Here is an 18,285-nt window from a genome sequence, read left to right as displayed (position 1 = left end):
CAGCCTCCTTCTTACTGTAACTAGTCTAATACCCCCTTGGACTACGAACATTAGAAACCAATCAAAAATGTTCTTGAGATGTAATAAATAACAGAACAGCCTCTACCATGAATTAACATCTTCTTAATGTGCATCTGTAACAGATCCGTTCTGGCTTTGTTCACTCCAGCCGGCCACGTCACTGAAAGGCGGAGAATGGGTTTACATTCCTGAGCTCTGCTCAAATTTCCTTAAATCTCCGTCCTGCTTTTCTTTATCTGCGAGCCAGACTGCTGTTCTCTGCCCTCTTCAAAACTGCAGCCTTCCAGAATGGTACGGGAGAAAACGAGCGTGAAAAAAAAAAAAAAAATTATTTGAACCTTGAATGTAATTTTTATTATCGACAGCATTTTATATCTCAGCCTTGCATCTTTTGCTTTTCTTTGCAGATGTTTAAAAGTATCCCTGTATTTATTCTGCTTGCCATCGCCTGCGCGTATGCTGAGGTATGTTGCATGTTTTTCTTTCTTTTTTCTTTTTTTCATATAAACCGTTAAAAAACATAAACTTTTTTTTTTTATTCGAATTTCAGTTGCCTAACGTCAATTTCAGAACTTGAAGGGGAAAAAACATTGAAAATCGAGTTTGCAAAGAGTCCAAAGTAACTAGACAGAACTGATGAAACACTCAGAAGAGTTGGGCGTTGTAGTTGGGTGTTCAATGTTCTTCCTTTGATAGATTAGCCTACACTTGCGCTTGTAAACGGAAATGTAATGTAGCCTGCATTTGGTTTCACAAGGTGGTTTTGAGTTGCTCAAATCCAATGTTACTACGTCAAAATTGAGTTTGGGTACATTGCATAATCCACAGAATACACTGATATTTATTTTTCCTTCTCATAAACCTCAATGGTTGTTGATTGTATATTTAGCTTTTACTAATACTTATATGTTACAATTGTACCAAATCTTGAAAATAATAGTATAATAATATTATTGTACAACAACAACAACAACAAAAATGTTACCACAATCATAAATCAATATTATTCACATTAAAAAATGTAATTATAGTTTCATTCGTTTGAAATACCTACTTGGTGAATTCTGTAATTTATATTTTAAATATTGATATTGATATTAATCCTCAACACCATTTAACAGAGGATACTTATTTTGACTGAAAATGTAAAACATGTTATTCCTAAAACACTCATTAAATTTGGCCTTGGTCTGTCACAAAAATAAGCAATACGAAAATCTTCCTTTCAAAAATAAGGAAGCAATATATATTTACTCTACATTGCTTAGACCATTTTTGCAAGTACAGGACAGTGTCTGATTTTAATGTCTTAATGCTGCAATTATTTATAAGGCCTGCAATTAGGAGCCCACCCAAAAGGCCAGGGTCACTGGTTCACAAATGTTTGTGCAGGAAATACAGGCGAATTGTGTTTGAAATTGAAAGTGCCATTCTCTAGCAAAAGAGTTGACACAATACAGCACTAAGATACACTCTGCATTCTTGAGTTGCTTTAGAGCCCAATCAAGTACAGTTGATGAACAAACAAGTAAAGACAACACTTTATAAAAAATATATGTACTGTATATCTACAGTATACCTGTCTGTATTTAAAATATTGTTGTATCTGAACCTATGTAGGAGCCATACATCCTTGAAGAGGGTTAACATTGTGCTATACTATAACAGAAATATACCAGTAGAACAAAGATTGTTGTTGTTTGCTAGTTGGCAAAATGTAACAGAAAAGGGTCCTGATGCCTCTTTGTAAACACAGCTGCTGTCTTCTGACAGGTGTCCACTGTGTGCAATGCATCCAGACAAAGCATGGCCACCTAAGTAGCACTGCACACCACCCTTTCCCTGGTTATACAAACAAGACACGCACTGAAGTTAGGTGTGAGGCCAGCTGTTTAGTTATATAGATGTCTGTTCACTGAATCCCAGCTAACATTAGATAAAGCTGCTGGACACCTGGCAAGAAATAGAGCCATCGAGGACAGCAAAGGCTTTTAGATAACATAAGTCGAGCATTCCGAGTCAACTTGCTGGAAATCATATATTCCACAGATGCCTAATATAGTGTTAATATAATTATTTTTGGAAGCGTTCAATATTAATGTGGATTAATGTGAATGTGTGCAGTCGTAGTAGTTTAAAAAATACATGTCTTAAAATGTTTTTAATGCTGAAAAGTCTACATATCAATACATTCTTTTACTGTATTTTCAGCTTTTACCAAACTTAAAATGAACAAGCCCAATACTTTTATATAATAATAATTTCCATTTATTATAAATGTAAAACAGGGGTACTTTTGATCAAGTTTCAGCCAGAAATGAGCTCATCTAGGCTTGTTTCCCTGTGCTCTGCACACTGCACCCCTCCCTCTCTGGAACAGCTGACTATGCCTTTTGAATAAACTAATTGAAACAGTGTGGTTGAGGGTAGGACCTGGAATAAATGAATTTACTTAGATAATGGGGGAAAACGCTCTGCGATATTAATTAGGCATCACTCATCCATAAAAGCATATTAGTGTTATGAATTTGTCAACTTGCAGAACAGTATTCAGACAGGCTGTTGGTGCTCAAAGCTGTGTGCTTGCTTCGAGAGAGGAACGTCTGTGGCTAAGACTCTGGTACTGTATAAGACGTGCTGTAGAGCTAACAGAAAAGGGTTATGGAAATTAATTAACAACACAATGTACAGTCTCTTGACACAGCTGGAACCCATCATTTCTTCACTGTGGGGTAGATAAAGATATATTTGATATTATGCGGTGTCATTTGAAATTCCAATCGTCAGACATTCCTCCCTTACCTAATTTTTTGTTGCTTACATGATTATGGAACTTCAAAGTCATGAACCCAGCTATAGCTGAGTGTTACCCTTATAAATTTCATTCACCAATCAGAAAGCTCTATTACCTGACACAACCTTTACGGAAGACAACCATGAAACAGAATGTCTAGCTTAAAAAAAAAAAAAAAAACATTGAAAAGCAACTTTAAAGATTTAAATCTTCAGCAACAAAGCCACTGTTAATGGTTTCTTAACCCAATTAAACTCTTATTATTTACCTTCGTAGTTCTATAGTACCTTACCAAAGTGGTCAACTACCAAACAGGAAAGCCCTCTAACAAGGGTTTAAATACTCCAATATATTATTGAAAATGAATCTGCATTGTTTTGAAAATATTGTTTATTTATCTCAATTAATTTTCACTTTAAGGATAACCATTTTAATAACTTTTGTCTACAGTAAAACAACAATGCTGAAACAACCCCCTGTGCCTAACCCCCATATCACCTGGCTACTTGCCCATTGGATCCCACTGGTCAAGTGCTGCATACAAAAGGACAACAGTATTACAGCTTAAAAGTACCCTGTACAATTACAGTACATTTAGGTCTTTATTACAGCTGAAGATTTATACTCCTTTTTTTGTTCACCATTCTTTCTTGTTTGAGCAGAGACTGGGAGAAAGCCTCATTGTTCAGGCCCCAGTAATTGTAGCCTGAAGGTTGGCGTGCTTTGCATGCTGTTTTAACTGTTAGCAGATGTGCTGGGTCTTTGTTACAGGCCAAGCAAGCTTGGGTCTTTTTTCTTTCTTTCCTACAAAGAGCTAAATGCAGCTCTCTGGTTTGAAATGTATTTGAAAACATTATAGTACCAGATTCTCGCTCCTGAGAACCCTTGGCTCTTTTGTTCTAAGACTAATCCCTCTGTTGCATACAAACGTGAGTGCTTTGTGAGGTATTCTCTGCTCACTGGTGCAGTTGCATGTTCCCACTCAATCTGCTTCGTTTGCCCCGAAAAGCTGAAAGTGACAGTTCTTAGACTCTCTATTTTACATTTATTGTGTTACTTTAACCTAATTTTGGAACTACAAGGATCAAGAGCTAACAAATTAATTATACTGTAATTTTATATAATGAATAAAACATTTCTAAACTCCGAGTGACCTATCTTGTTTTGGAACATTGATTTTAAGTTATGACGAGGTTCCCAGGAGGAAGGGTTTAAATGATATTCATAGCTGTCCACCAGTATTATTTTTATATCCACATTTACCTTCATACTGTATGTGTTCTTTCAAACACCGGGATGCTAGAACTACATATCTAATTGCAGGATTTGGCAGGCAAACGATTATGGGAACTTGAAAAATGAGTACAAGGTTAATAAACTTTCTGACCTGGCCAAATTCCAGCCTGGATGCCCCCACCAATTACCCATCCCCCATACCCACACAGTGATGAACATGCATCTTTAGATATTCCAAATTGTTGTTGAGAATATTGGATAATTGCTTTGACAGTGCGGTCCCCAGCTCTTCCAGCAGTGTCAGCAGTTAAAACCTCTTCTCTCAACCCACGTATAGTGAATTCTACTAGTGATAAAGAAAAATCTTTATTTCCTGTGGCAGAAGCAGACACAGGAGACGACTGCATTTATCAGTGTGAATCAATCCATTTCTCATGCTTACAAAACAGGGAAAACTCATTAACAGACATGTACTTACACATCACCGAGAGACGTAGCTATAACTGTCATGAGTTCTTGCTTGAATATGTGTGCGTTTCTGTAATTCATTTTCTTGGTTTCTATGGCACAGCCTGTGAATGTACTGCATGTGCAATTCACATCATTCTCTATGTTGTTTATCTCCAAGAGCAAAGCTGGAAAGGTGTTGTATCTTCCTTATTATATTTAGTACAAATCACATCTTATTTTCATATACCTTTTATATTTCTGTATTCAGATGGAGCATTGGTTGTACATGCATGCAGTGATGCAAAGTTATTTTTTATCCTATTAACAAAGCAGTCTGTTTAAATTGTTCAGTATGGTCTAATCTCTACATTCCTTGTAGTGGTGTTAACAGATTTGTGGATATTGGAACCTATTTGAATACTCTTTTGTTGATCTTATAAAAATTAGAATCTCTCTCCCCACACCACCCCTGTCACAATGAATCAATGTTTACAGGTGTAAATGAATAAACCAACTCCCCTCATGAGCAGTAATAGAAATGCTGCGCCTTTAGATAGTTCACCATGGCAACCAGGTTTGCTATGGCAATTCCCTTCAAAGAAATAAACCAGTTCACAGCAAACATTTTTAGAAAACAATCTTTGGATTGTGCTTCCACTAATATTATGTAAAAATGATTCCACTCAGAGATTTGAGGTTGGGTTTATAAAACATATATATATTATTAACATATTTTATATGTTATGGCTAGTGCATTTAATAATTTACTATTTTTCCACAAATGGAAAACTTGCCACATACCATAGTGAAGTTCGATATATTTTCTGCTACAGCATTCAAGTCTTCAGTGAAGGATTACTTACTTCATGTTTTAAAAAATTAGGGGGGGCAGTTCCAGGTAAAATCCTCAAAAATGTAGGCATGTTTATTTATTTATTTATTTTTGTTGTACACAACACAACAAATTTACATACCTGTTCTAAACCTTGGAACGTCTTGCATAAGGGTATTCCCTAAGTTTTTTCTTTCAAAAGGTTCTCGTCGCGATATATTAATATATATATATATATATAATATATATATATATATATATATATATATATATATATATATATATATCATATATATATATATATATATATACCAGTTAAAAAAGGGCAGGGAGTGTGTTCTGGTACCATTACTCAGCGTCCCCTGGGGAAGGGTGCAGTCTAGACAGCCTTTGCTTAGGTCTGAATTCTTTTGGATGAAGAAAGGGCTCTGTGATTTCTTCTTAAATATTTGCCTTTCTTTCTATTTCAGTGTAATGGCAGTTGCTCTTTTTCCCCATAGCCCAGGAAATCTCCCTCAGCTGATGTAAATGCTGAGACACGATGGTCTTGCTAGCAATTGCTGCGCTCTACAGATAGATGGTATTTCTTGATAGTCCCACTCCATTTTCCATATGGTAGAAAATAATTTTGTCACAACTGAAAAATAACCACCTCCGGTTCTTTTTTTATCTCAGAAAAACTAATGCTGCTGGTAAAGTGACCTTTTGGCAATTATTATAGATCAAGTAGAGACCAAATCAATGGATTCTGCACTCAGCAAAGCTCTAGTCTGACATCTTAATTTTGCATGTCTTTTTTGTGCTGAGGAATTCCAAGGCAGGCACAAAATTGCTGATACCAGCAACATTTTTATAACAGAAACTGGTTTTATCATTTTGATTTATGATGATAATGCCTAGGGATAGTTTGGGTATGATGTGAAGCTAGAACACAGTTTCTGAACCTTAAGAACTGCTATAGAACGTTCAGCCTAATTAAGGATTAATAACCGATGTGGAAGTCTGAAGCCTGAAGGGATGAGGGCTCAAAGCTATCTTTAGGTCATTATCTGGTTGCTAGAGACCAACACACAATAGAAAATATTACCTCTGAAATATATTTTAAATACGTTAACATGTAGGAGCTCCCAAAATGTGATGTGGAGACTCACGCATCCCAGGACAATTAGAGTAAGTGTTAAACTGGGGAAATGCAAACTGTATGTATGCAATTCAAGGAGGTAAAGAGGAGACAGGTGTTTAGTTAGATGGGTCTGGGACAAATTGTAATAGTTTTAACAACAGAGCTGTCGAGTTCCTAAATACTAACCTTCTCACACCAAAATCTCGGGTATACCTTTCTGTTTACTTTTTTTTTTTTATAATTTCTTTATTAGAACACGCACTCGCGTCCTCCGAAACAAGTGCCGTCAGCCGTCTGCGTTATTCGCTCTGCAAACCTTACAGCTTAGTTCTGAATTGTGTACAGGCTGGCCTGCTGGCACCTAGCCAGCCACAGGGGTCACTGATGTGTAGTGACCCAGCTGACCTAACCCCTACCCTGCCCAGGCAGCGATTGGCCAATTGTGCACCACCGCCGCCCAACCTGGGAACTCCCGTCCACGGTCGGCAGTGGCATAGCTTGGATTTGAACCGGTGATCTCCTAGCTACAGGCCGCAGCCTGCACTCTGGGCAGAGTGCCTTTACCAGATGCGCACTAGAGAGTCCCGTACATTTGTTTTTAGACAGAGTTCCTTACTTGAATGCACAACTCAGGGACCCCTCTGTTTGCAGATTGATAGTCCTTGTTTAAAACACAGTAATGAGGCTTTTTGTTTACACTAGCTAAGCTAACGTAAGATAACTACCTGAAATGTTGCACCTTGATTTGCGGAGTCAGTGTCCAATGTTCTGTTAGGGGTAGAATCACCAATTGTGTGTTCCTGGAATTAGTCCATAGAACCTCACATTTATAGGATGCTGGATTCAAATGCTATCTCAGTTACTGACATATGTGGTGTTTTCCTTTGTACCACTGTAAACAGGGCCAAACTTGAAACAAGATGTGGATTTCTTCAGCTGTTTCCAGTTGCAAATCATTTAACTAACCTTGTGCACTGCATTGTAATTGTTTTATGTTAAGTCATATATCCAGTTCATTCTCAGTTGTCAAAAGTGTGTTTCTAACTGAAGACTACAGAAGGCCCACCCTTAATCTGGGATGTGCTTCTCTGCTTCAACCACTACGTCTGAGTGATTCTGAACAATTTGGGCTTGAGTGAAATGCAACCCTAGTGGCTGCAGTTGAAGGTCAGTACACTAGGGCAAGCAATTAAATTCTCTGCAGAACTCCCCAGTGGGATAACTTCATCTGCAAATGCAATGTTTTTCTTGGAATAGTTACTGTGTGTGTGTGTTTTTTTTATTTTATTTTACTATTGTATATAAATGAAAATGAACCAGGAATTATCTTAAAAAATACCTCACCCCAGTAATGACTGACTATGTCCAGCTGTAAAAATCTCTTTCTTGTTTGCTGTCTGTTTTTAGCAAGATCATAGCTACTTTGAGGTGCCTAACTATTATAAAAGATCTCTGTGTGTGTTTGTATGTCTGTGTCTGAGATTACACATTGTGAGTAGAGTTTCTCAGAGTCCTGGAAACTTGCAGTGAAGGTGAAAACTGCTAGTTAATCTAATTCAGCTTCACATTAAGTAGACGTAGCTGTAACTGTATGGGGGAATTACCTTACAGGGAGGATCAGTGTGTCTGTCTGTGACCTTTGGTGCGTACAATCAATCCTTTCCTGTCTGCCCAGATGCACTTTTGATACCAAAGCCTGACTGGCTAACAGTCCTGTAATTTAGAAGGATGCAAAACATTTCTATTTTATTGATGGCAAATGTTTCGACTAGAGGTCTTCTTCTATATCTTCAAAAAGCTATGTTTCAATTCAGCACTAGTGAGTGTGAAATATGTATGGGTGCTATTTTATTGGTGGAACTGACTGAAGTGGCAGAAAGGGCAGTGTAGTTCATTGAAAGACTACTGAACAGGCTGCTTGCTACACAGTACACTCTCTGATTTGGAGCCTGGCTGGTATTTTACAGTGGGCTCAGTGTTGCAAGGCTTCACAGTATTATATTACCTTTTCGGGCCAGGTGCTTTCTAGTCTCAGAGTTTTGTTATTTGTGTAGTCTAATTTTGTGGTGATGTTTGTTAGAGAGTCACTTACCATGTGACCTTTAAAACCTTGGTTAAAACAAAATGTTGAATATTTCAATTATTAATGTTTTGTTTCCATCGACCACCGAGATGGACTTGAGGGTGATTTGAAATCAATCCTCTTCTTTCCAGCTGTACCTGAGTTGCTTCAATGCGGCTTGATCTGGGATGGCAAAAGTTTAAAATAAATCCTGAAAGAATTCGCTATAATGGAGGTAAATACCTACTGAGTGGGCAATTAATGAAAAAATAGACAGGTCGAGAGCTGTGAATTATACTACTAGAAAAATAAAATAGTTGAGGTAAGATTTATTGAGGGTTAAAAGTATTAAAAAAAGTCATTACAATGGCTCCTTTTCCAACCATCCAGTGAAACCTGCAAAAAAGCTGCTTATGACTGTGTAAGGAAAGTGGTTTACAAAGGTCAGGTCAGCGTTGCTAAGCAACCGGCATCAGCCGTACATTATGATAACTAGCCTTTCTATTTTCTTCAAAAATGGATGGGAGCAAAGTAAGGGAAAGCCAATCAAAGTAATTTCTTATTCAACAAGCACATCTTCTGAAAGGTCATCGATCCCAGATTTGACTCTGTCATTTATAAAGGCCCATGTTTAATGGAGACGTCTAACTTGGAAATTGTTCCCCAAGTTCTCGTAAATTGACAGAGCACATGGGGAGAGTCACATTTGCTGCTTTTACACCAAATGTATTTTTTAGGTACTATATGTTCCAATAAAAACAGCCACAATAACTTGTTCACACAAAAATATATAATATGTCTGCCTGACAGTGGGTCGCTGTAGGTTCAGTGTATTTCCACACCCCCTGTGACCGTGGTCAGTTTCTTTATGACTGCAGGGTAAAGAAAAAATGCAAAAGTTATGCATTGGATTGTTTAAATGCCCCTAATGTGTTTCAAAGACAATTCACAAAGGAAAGAGCCCTTTTGCAATTTACTTTTACATTTCATTGCCACGTCTGGCTTGATAAGGTCAAGATACAAGGGGAGTCTGAAGCACCACAACACAGATATGATTTGCATGATTACATATAACATAGGCTAATACAAGAGGTGCACAACCAGAACATTTAAGGTGGTATTTCATGCTGCTGATTTAAATTGCCTCGTATAATGGTACAATGCAAGTAAAATAATACTCAATAAACTGAGATATTAGGAAACTGTCGGGGGGGCACAGAAAATAAACAAGGTTTTGAACCCCCTTTTAATTGTGCCGCTTGTTTTGTGGGCCTGTGTAAGCTCAGCTTGTGAAGAAGCCCTTTGCTGGAGAAACGGCCTACACTGTAGTGCTTTGTTTCCTGCTGCCTTTCTTTTCTAGTTTACATTTCAGTGCCTCTTACCAGCGTCATTAAAGTGGAATGTGCACTTCCATCTGCTCTAGATTAGCCATGTTTGTACAACCACTGGCTTCACTACGGACACAGCTGGGGGCGGGGGGGTGGTCCTGTGTTGGAATATATATTGGAATATATATTGTGTGACCTTTGTGTGAAAAAGTTAGAAAAAGTGTTTTTTTTTTTTTTTTTTTTTTTTTTTATTGTGTGCGTGTGGGCAGGTATTACTATCAATGTGGGGACAAAATTTGAGAAAATGTCCCCACAAAGATAGTAACTCCTGAAAAAAAACGACATTGTCGGGACGTCCCCACTTTGTAAAACACATTTTTAAGAACTAAATGTGCCTTTAAAAAAAAAAAAAAAAAAAAAAAAAAAAAAAACTAAAATTGCCAAAATATTTTGTTTGTTGTCGACTTTCTAGCTCACAGATGCGTGAGGGGGGCAGAAAATACAGCTGTACACGGTATTCTTAAAAACCTTCAGAAATTCAACTTTAGGGATTCTTTTCAAAAACAGCCCTGTGGTTAAAAAAACAGCAGTACCAGGGAACTTTTAATATTCAATACACAATATTGTTACATAGTTTCACAATATTGTAAAAAATAAATGAATAAATAAATAAATAAATAAATAAATAAATAAAAGAAAGATAACTTGGGTGCCATTCTGTTGAAGCTGCTGTGCAGGTTTTGTAATTTTGAATAAAATAGAGGTCCATGTTTGTAGGGGAGAGAAGACGATACAAACCTTTGAAACAAAATACTATACGGGGCTATATATGTCCCTTGAATTCATTTACAGCAAAAGACAAACTAATATTTTCTTTTAAATTATTTGTTTAAAAAAGCTTTGTTTAGCAAATTATCATGAACTTGATTGAAAACAGCTATATGACTAAAAACTGTTGGAACTACAATATGGATACTTATATTGCAGTTAAATATGCAGTAGTATCAATCATCACAAAAAAAAACAAATAGTGACTAAAATACCTTCATAACTTTAATCTCTCCGGGAGACTTGATACTTTGCCCTGCTTCCGGTGACTGGAACACTTACACAGACACTCAGTGAGGTGAGAGTTGAGCTTGCAACTTCACTGCTTATCACTGCTCCTTGGAGGTTCCAGGCAGGAAACCAGAGCTGGATAACATCCAGCACTCCAGGGATTTCCAAAGACAGCATGGGTTGCTGTTGCAGCCGGGAACAGTGGACAAGGATTTAGTATTGATTGCAATTCCACATGGCCTCTCAGAAAGTGAGAGGATGTCATTACAGTCTCATCTGCCGTTCTTCATGGAGTTTGCCTACCCATCCTTGGATCTTTCTTTGTTTTTGTCTTTGTCAATACCCCCTCTGAATTAAGAACAAAGAGAAAGTGACTCCATTTGCTAACATCAGAACATCATAGTTGCTAATATGTGATGGTGATCTTACCCTGCATGACAGGATACTAATAATAATGCCAAAAGCTGTATTTCCAAAGCAATGCAATACAGAACGAGCTGCCAAATTATCTGCAAAGTTTCAATAGATAAAGCCAAAGTTTAACATTATCAGCTAATTCAGAACAAAATGGTTGCGGTTACAAATTTGAGAATTCAAATTCAATACATTGTAATTAACCTGGATTAAAAGGCCACTTTTTTTATTAACCCTGAGGCAGCAATTATACCACAGAGAGATCACAATTAAAGAATGAAACCCTGCATCCCCAGAGCTGCAGAAGTAATTAAATAATAAACTTGCAGCAGAGGAGGGATAATAAGCGTGTGTTTGTGCTCTGTGGTCAATAGTAATTACTGCTAAATTGAACTAAAGCTGAGAACATCCAGGAGCAGACTGGGTCGCTTTCCATTTCCAACGCTGTATTCGCAGTAGAAACATCAATGTCTTTGCTCAGTTTAAAAATAATTTAACCTTAAAACAGCTTTTACTGAAAATCCATTAAAGTATCTGTAAGGCCTAGCTGAATAATAATTGCACTCGGAGAAGGGATTTGATGGTTTAACGGTTTTAGATGGGAGGCTTTATGACTAATGCACTGGCTTGGCATTTGAGAGGGGAGGGAAGGGGGCAGAAATAACAGTGTCTGTGGGAATTGAGCAATGAAAGCATGACTGAGAAGCCAGATGTGGCCTTCTTTTAAAGAAACAAGCAATTGCCTAACAGTTGTTGTTTGTCCACAACCTAGCTGTTGTCTGAGAGTTTCATATTTGGTTCACAGTGTTTAGGGGATTCAATTAAATTTGACCTCCAGCCAAAACTGCTTTGATCTCAGTTTACTGAGAGCTTCAGGTCAGATGTTGAGTGGGGGGAAAAAAAAAAAAAGCTATAGTTTAGTTTGGAAATGGGGGTTTGTTTGTATGTATCTGTGTTGCTAGCTGAGTGGGCTTTAACACTTACATTAATGATAATGACAATGTGATTGTTTCGAGTGCCATAGGCTATGTTGGAATATCCCATTTGTGAAGCCTTATTTGAACCTTCACCAGTCACACTATTAGGCAGTTATACTGTGTGCAACCTCATAAAGACCGAATGGAAATATATCTGTCAAAAGCATACTACTTTTTCTTAAATCCACTTTATATAAATACAGTTTCTTTTTGGGGTCTTGTAGCCTATACAGGCCTGTCTTTTCCTGGTGACCTGCTGGGGAGGAAAGGAGCAGTAAAGACAAACTGCAGTATTTGTGTATGGGAGTAGTACAAATTAGTGACTGCTTTTGTACTCTTAAGGTAGAGTTAAATTAAACTGACATCATAAAATCAAGTTGAGGACTGCAGAATCAAACAAAGAAACAGGCTTGTAACCAGGAGGTACCTGGTTCAAATCCCAGCTCAGCCACCTACTCATTGTATGACCCCAAGCAAGTCACTTAACCTGCCTTTGCTCCATCTTTCAGGCAAGATGTTCTTGTAAGCAACTCTGCAGCTGATGCATAGTTCACACACCCTAATCTTGTCTCTTGTAAAGCACTTTGTGACAGTGGTCCACTATGAAAGGCGCAATGTAAAGATTATTATTATATACTTTAAAAATTATATTTTTCAGGACCGCATTTTCCCGCATTTCCAGGCTCAATTAAGGAACTGTGACGTGATTAAGGTGCCTTTAAAAAGAGATTGCATACACAACTGCTGCCTCGAGCTCTTACCTCACTTATTATCCCCAAGACTTGTTCGTATGCAGATGTTTATAACAGAAAGCTAGAAAATTAGGTACAGCATTCTTTACCACAAGTTATTGAGGGTATCAGAAGCTGAAGATATATGGAATAACCTGTCCTTCTTTAAACTCTCAAATATTATACAGTAAGTACCAAAAAGAAATGTACTACTGTATAAAGCTTTGACAAACTTTTAAATGTACATACAGTACTTATGGCAGGTGGTTTATGCTACTAACATAATTTAACATAAAGTTATTATGCGTTATACTGCAATGTTTTGAACTGAAAACTGTTTACTGTTTTAGTAATAGTTTTGGAACTTTTAAGATGCCAGCAGTCTGGAACTCAATGGAATGGCATTTCATTACATTAGTCGATGTCTCGCTCTGGGTCTAGTGCTTGAAATGGCTTGGGGGAGAATGGGGGTTAATTGGATGGAGCTCTCTCTTGTATTTTCTGGGTTGTATCTGGCATTTGCTGATTGGTCTGTTGTTGTACATGTACGGCTGTGACTGGTGGATGCACTTGCTCGCCTTTCAAGTCTCTCCTGCTGAGTCTCTGCAGATGTGCTGTGCAGAAGTATTTGGGTCAGCAATGTTTGTAATTAAACAGGCTGTTCTTCACCACACTTCTGGGAGATAGATTTACTTGTATACTGTATTCATATTATAGCTAGACACTATCCATGTTATTCCTTACAATACAATACGTGTTCAATATCAAAACTTTATTTCATAAGGACAGAAAAAGTTATTTATTTCTTTTTATTTTTTTTAATTACTGTATTTTCTATTCAGTTGGATTTTATGTTTTCTTGCACACTAGATAGCATTTCCGACACATTTTATAGGTAACAAGTTCAGTTCTGTTTTGTGAATTCACAACACAGCATGGGGTGGATCACACTGATTTGCAATGTGAGTCTAAGCCCTCAGCTATATCCTGTTGTAACCAAACCCTTTAAAAAAACATTTCACATATTATGTAGCCAGTAGGGCCAGTAGAAGGCATGGTAGAATTGAACGCAGTAGGGATTCAAGGAAATGCGTGTACATGGATTAGGGAGTGGTTAACAGGTAGAAAACAGAAAGTACTGATTAGAGGAGAAACCTCAAAATGGAGTGAGGTAACCAGTGGAGTACCACAGGGATAAGTATTAGGCCATCTACTATTCCTAATCTACTTTAATGACTTAGATTCTGGTATTGTAAGCAAACTTGTAAAATTTGCAGATGACACCAAAATAGGAGGAGTGGCAATCACTGTTGCAGCAGCAAAGGTCATTCAAAATGATCTAGACAAGATTCAGAACTGGGCAGACACATGGCAAATGACATTTAATAGAGAAAAGTATAAGGTACTGCACGCAGGCAATAAAAATGTGCATTATAAATATCATCTGGGAGATAATGCAATTAAAGAAGGAATCTATGAAAAAGACCTAGGAGTTTTTGTTGACTCAGAAATGTCTTCATCTAGACAATGTGGGGAAGCTATAAAAAAAAGGCCATCAAGATGCTTGGATATATTGTGAAAAGTGTTGAATTTAAATCAAGGGAAGTAATGTTAAAACTGTACAATGCATTAGTAAGACCTCATCTTGAATGTTATGTTCAGTTCTGGTCACCTTGCTACAAAAAGGATATTACTGCTGTAAAAAGAGTGCAAAGAAGGCCACCAGAATTATTCTAGGCTTAAAAGGCATGCCATATGCAGACAGGCTAAAATAATTGAATCTATTCAGTCTTGAACAAAGAAGACTATGCCGCGACGTGATTCAAGCATTCAAAATTCTAAAAGGTATTGACAATGTCAGTCCAAGGGACTTTTTCGTCCTGAAAAAAGAAACAAGGACCAGGGGTCACAAATGGAGATTAGATAAAGGGGCATTCAGAACAGAAAACAGGAGACACTTTTTTACACAGAGAATTCTGAGGGTGTGGAACCAACTCCCCAGTAATGTTGTTGAAGCTGACACTCTTGGATCCTTCAAGAAGCTGCTTGATGAGATTCTGGGATCAATAAGCTACTAACAACCAAATGAGCAAAATGGGCCGAATGGCCTCCTATCATCTGTAAACTTTCTTATGTTTTTATGTTCTTATAATACAATACATGAGAATGAAGAGATTAAGAGAATAAGTATAAAAAAAATCTCTTGTCTTGGCTAATCATTTACACTCCTTGTAAATACCATTGTTTAACAGACCTGCGGGAACAACCTTTTGTTTTAAACTGGCAGTTGTCTCGGTATCAAAACTCAGCCAGTGTATTATTTTTGTTAGTTTTAACTAAGGCCCCCACTTTGGTTATAGTTGTAGACCTTTATGAGAATTGAGAAAAGAAAAAAAAAAACATACTTACCTTTTATGTAACTGTTAAGACTATATTTTACTTTTTTAAATGTTTCTGCTGCGTTTTCATTCTGAGGTAGCAACTCAGCTCAAAGTCACCCTGGAGATGGGAGCTCCACGTTGCTATAGAAACAGAAGGGCCACGGCGTCTCCTGGGACTTCAGTAGAGAAAGTATCTATCAGAATGAAACTCCTTGCCTGCGATTTTTCCATTTTCAACTGCCTTCTCGGCTAATAAGGACTGCTTTTTAAAACTAAAATGTCAGTGAAACAACCTTCTGAGATAAAAAAAAAAAAACTGAAGCATAATGAGTGGGCTAGAAATAAACACACTGTTTCCAAAGACATGCACCTCCAAGGTCATCTGTTGCTGGCAGTTGTATAGTGTCTTTCATACCACAGTATCTAAGCGCTTTACATGTCAGTTAAAACAGAACAAAAGTATGCATTATTAAGATGTAGTACGCATTACAAAATAAGACAAAATAATTATAATAATAATATCAATAACAATAACATTAAAAAATCTAAATAAATCAATCGACAAGAACAAGAAATGAATAAGGATGATAGGTAAAACACAAAAATAATAAATAAAATAGAACAATTATGTCAGGACAAAAAAAGCTAAACTGTAAAAGTAAGTCTTTAATCATGACTTAAAAATATTGAACGAAGCAGCATCTCTAATAGAAAAGGGTAATACGTTCCACAATCTAGAGGCATTATAACTAATGCACTTCCTTCTCTCGTTTGCAATTTTACCTTTGGGAGGCACAAGAGGTTTATATGGGGACAGAATCTCTCTTAGGTAATCTGGTGGCAAGCCATTTAGTGCTCTTTATAAGTCAATAGTAAACTTTAAAATCAATTAAAACTCACTGGAAGCCAGTGCAGTGATGCCAACACAGGAGTTGTATGAGTGCTTACCAGTGAGTCCCGTTCTATATGCTTGTAAAACTAGTATTGACAACCAAATTATCAAGGCAGTTCATCCTGAGAAACTCCAGAACAAGCCAAGGTTAAGGCTGGCAAGCAACAGGAATTCTGCAAAGCCGGCAGCAGTGACCTTTATAATTCCTGTTTGGCTATTTCCTAAAGGGAGTGCACTGCAATACCCTTGTGCTCGAGGTGAAATGCCTTGATCATTAAAACAATGGTTCCAACACCAGTGTCTCCCAAGTTCAGTGTTCTCAATTAACACTGACATGCGTTTTTAGCACTGGAGATTCAAAATCATCTGATATGAGGGTCAGGTGTTTCTCCATTAACGCTAAGAGAACGCGGTGGAACCACTGCCATCAGCTGCCAGTGATGCACAGTGTATATATTCTTTGTATCCCCGTTTCACTTTCTAATGGAGTAAAGGTCAGATGGGAACTATGGCTGCTACAGTAGGGTGTACATGGCCTGCAGTTGTTGTCTGTGGCTTGTGTGGGTAACCATCTGTCCCCCATAAATTTAAACAGCATTGTTGTTTTTGTTCTGTAATGGCACAGCAGTACTCGCAGAGCCAGTGTCTGACAGCGAGTACAAGAAAGGAGAGGTTAAGAGAGAAAGCTGGAATCCATCTGTAAACTTCACACAGGGAGACAGGAACGACTGCAGAAAGGAAATGTTTTCATGGAGATATGAAACATCAAAAAGACCTAGCATTTTCTAACACTCTCTGTCATACTGTTTTGTGGCCTTTTCTTTTAAAACACTATCAAAGGGACTTTCATTGCAAAATGCCTTCGATTTATTTTCAGAAGTGAGTCATCAAAGTAGCAAACTGCAGCTAGTGTTCTACTGAGCACCAAACAATATTATTATATATTTTTTATAACAGCATAAAACACTTGGCTATTACTTACAGTGTATTGTCTGCATTCATGGAGGGAGTTGCAAGGTAATGATTACCTGTGATAAAAAAATTCACATAATGCTTGCTTACTGGCAAACCAGGTCCAGCCCTCTCCCTGTAATCTACCAAGATAAAAGCTCTCTGGGGTCTGTAATCATCTGCATGTTTGAAGGGAAAAAAGAGAATACTGAACTATCTTTGATTGTGAGAATTGTTAAGCTTCAGCCAATGACAGGGTGACCCGTTAAACAACAATTTTTTGTTTTTTTTCTTGTAAAAATCTGATCTTGATATTTAAAAAGGCAGCTAGAGCCACCTTGTGTCTTTCCTACTGCATAAAAAAAAACAACAAAAAAAAAAACATTGCTGTTAAGCAGAGCCTGTAATACATATTTTCTAAGACGTTTTCTATTTAAAGATCACTAATATTTTGCTTTAAGTAGGGTGTTATTTTGTGTGGCCTCCTTTATAAAATATATGTGAATACAGTCTCTTGGTGAAAGCAGTATTTCCTCTAATTAAACGTGGGGATCTCGACATTCTTGCTCAGTGTTGGTGGTTCCACAGTTTAGTGTAAGCTTATTGGGGAAAGGCTGCACTGCAATTTAGTTACTATAGTTTCTCATATGAGTCTGTGCATATAAAACAGGAAACCATAGCATTTATTCAGAAACCTGTTTTTGGCTGTATTGGTCAAGCATCACCGCATTTCACATCAAACTTAACTAGGTGTTGAAACTGAAAAGAATTAGCTTTGTCTCACCAGTAGATGGCACTAAGACTGTAGCTATGAGTGGGCATCAAGAAACAGCTGGGCATTCCTCATAACAGCATGCTTGCTTGTCATTATTAACGTTGTATCTTACATTACGTGCTATACAAAATAACTAAATGTTAATCTGATGGATTCCCTCTACTTTGCACTGAGGTGACTGTACAGTGTTCTGTTGGTCATGCACTGTTATGATGTGATTCATACTGTACTAAGTGTGCTGTTATCCATTCCTTATACA

General features: G+C 37.4%; 1 protein-coding gene across 1 annotated transcript in view; it reads left to right on the top strand.

The window, feature by feature from the left end:
- The first annotated feature begins 203 nt into the window (after nucleotides 1-203).
- fstl1b (follistatin-like 1b) overlaps nucleotides 204-18,285 on the top strand; it is a 36,445-nt gene continuing 18,363 nt past the window's right edge. Inside the window, exons 1-2 of the mRNA XM_041259362.1 lie at nucleotides 204-312; nucleotides 429-485. Coding sequence (XP_041115296.1) covers nucleotides 310-312; nucleotides 429-485 — 60 coding nt within the window. The 5' untranslated portion in view covers nucleotides 204-309. The remainder of the gene's footprint in view (nucleotides 313-428; nucleotides 486-18,285) is intronic.

Source organism: Polyodon spathula, chromosome 9 (assembly GCF_017654505.1).
Source record: "Polyodon spathula isolate WHYD16114869_AA chromosome 9, ASM1765450v1, whole genome shotgun sequence".
NCBI classification, from domain to species: Eukaryota; Metazoa; Chordata; class Actinopteri; order Acipenseriformes; family Polyodontidae; genus Polyodon; species Polyodon spathula.
This window is presented reverse-complemented; position numbering and strand designations above follow the sequence as displayed.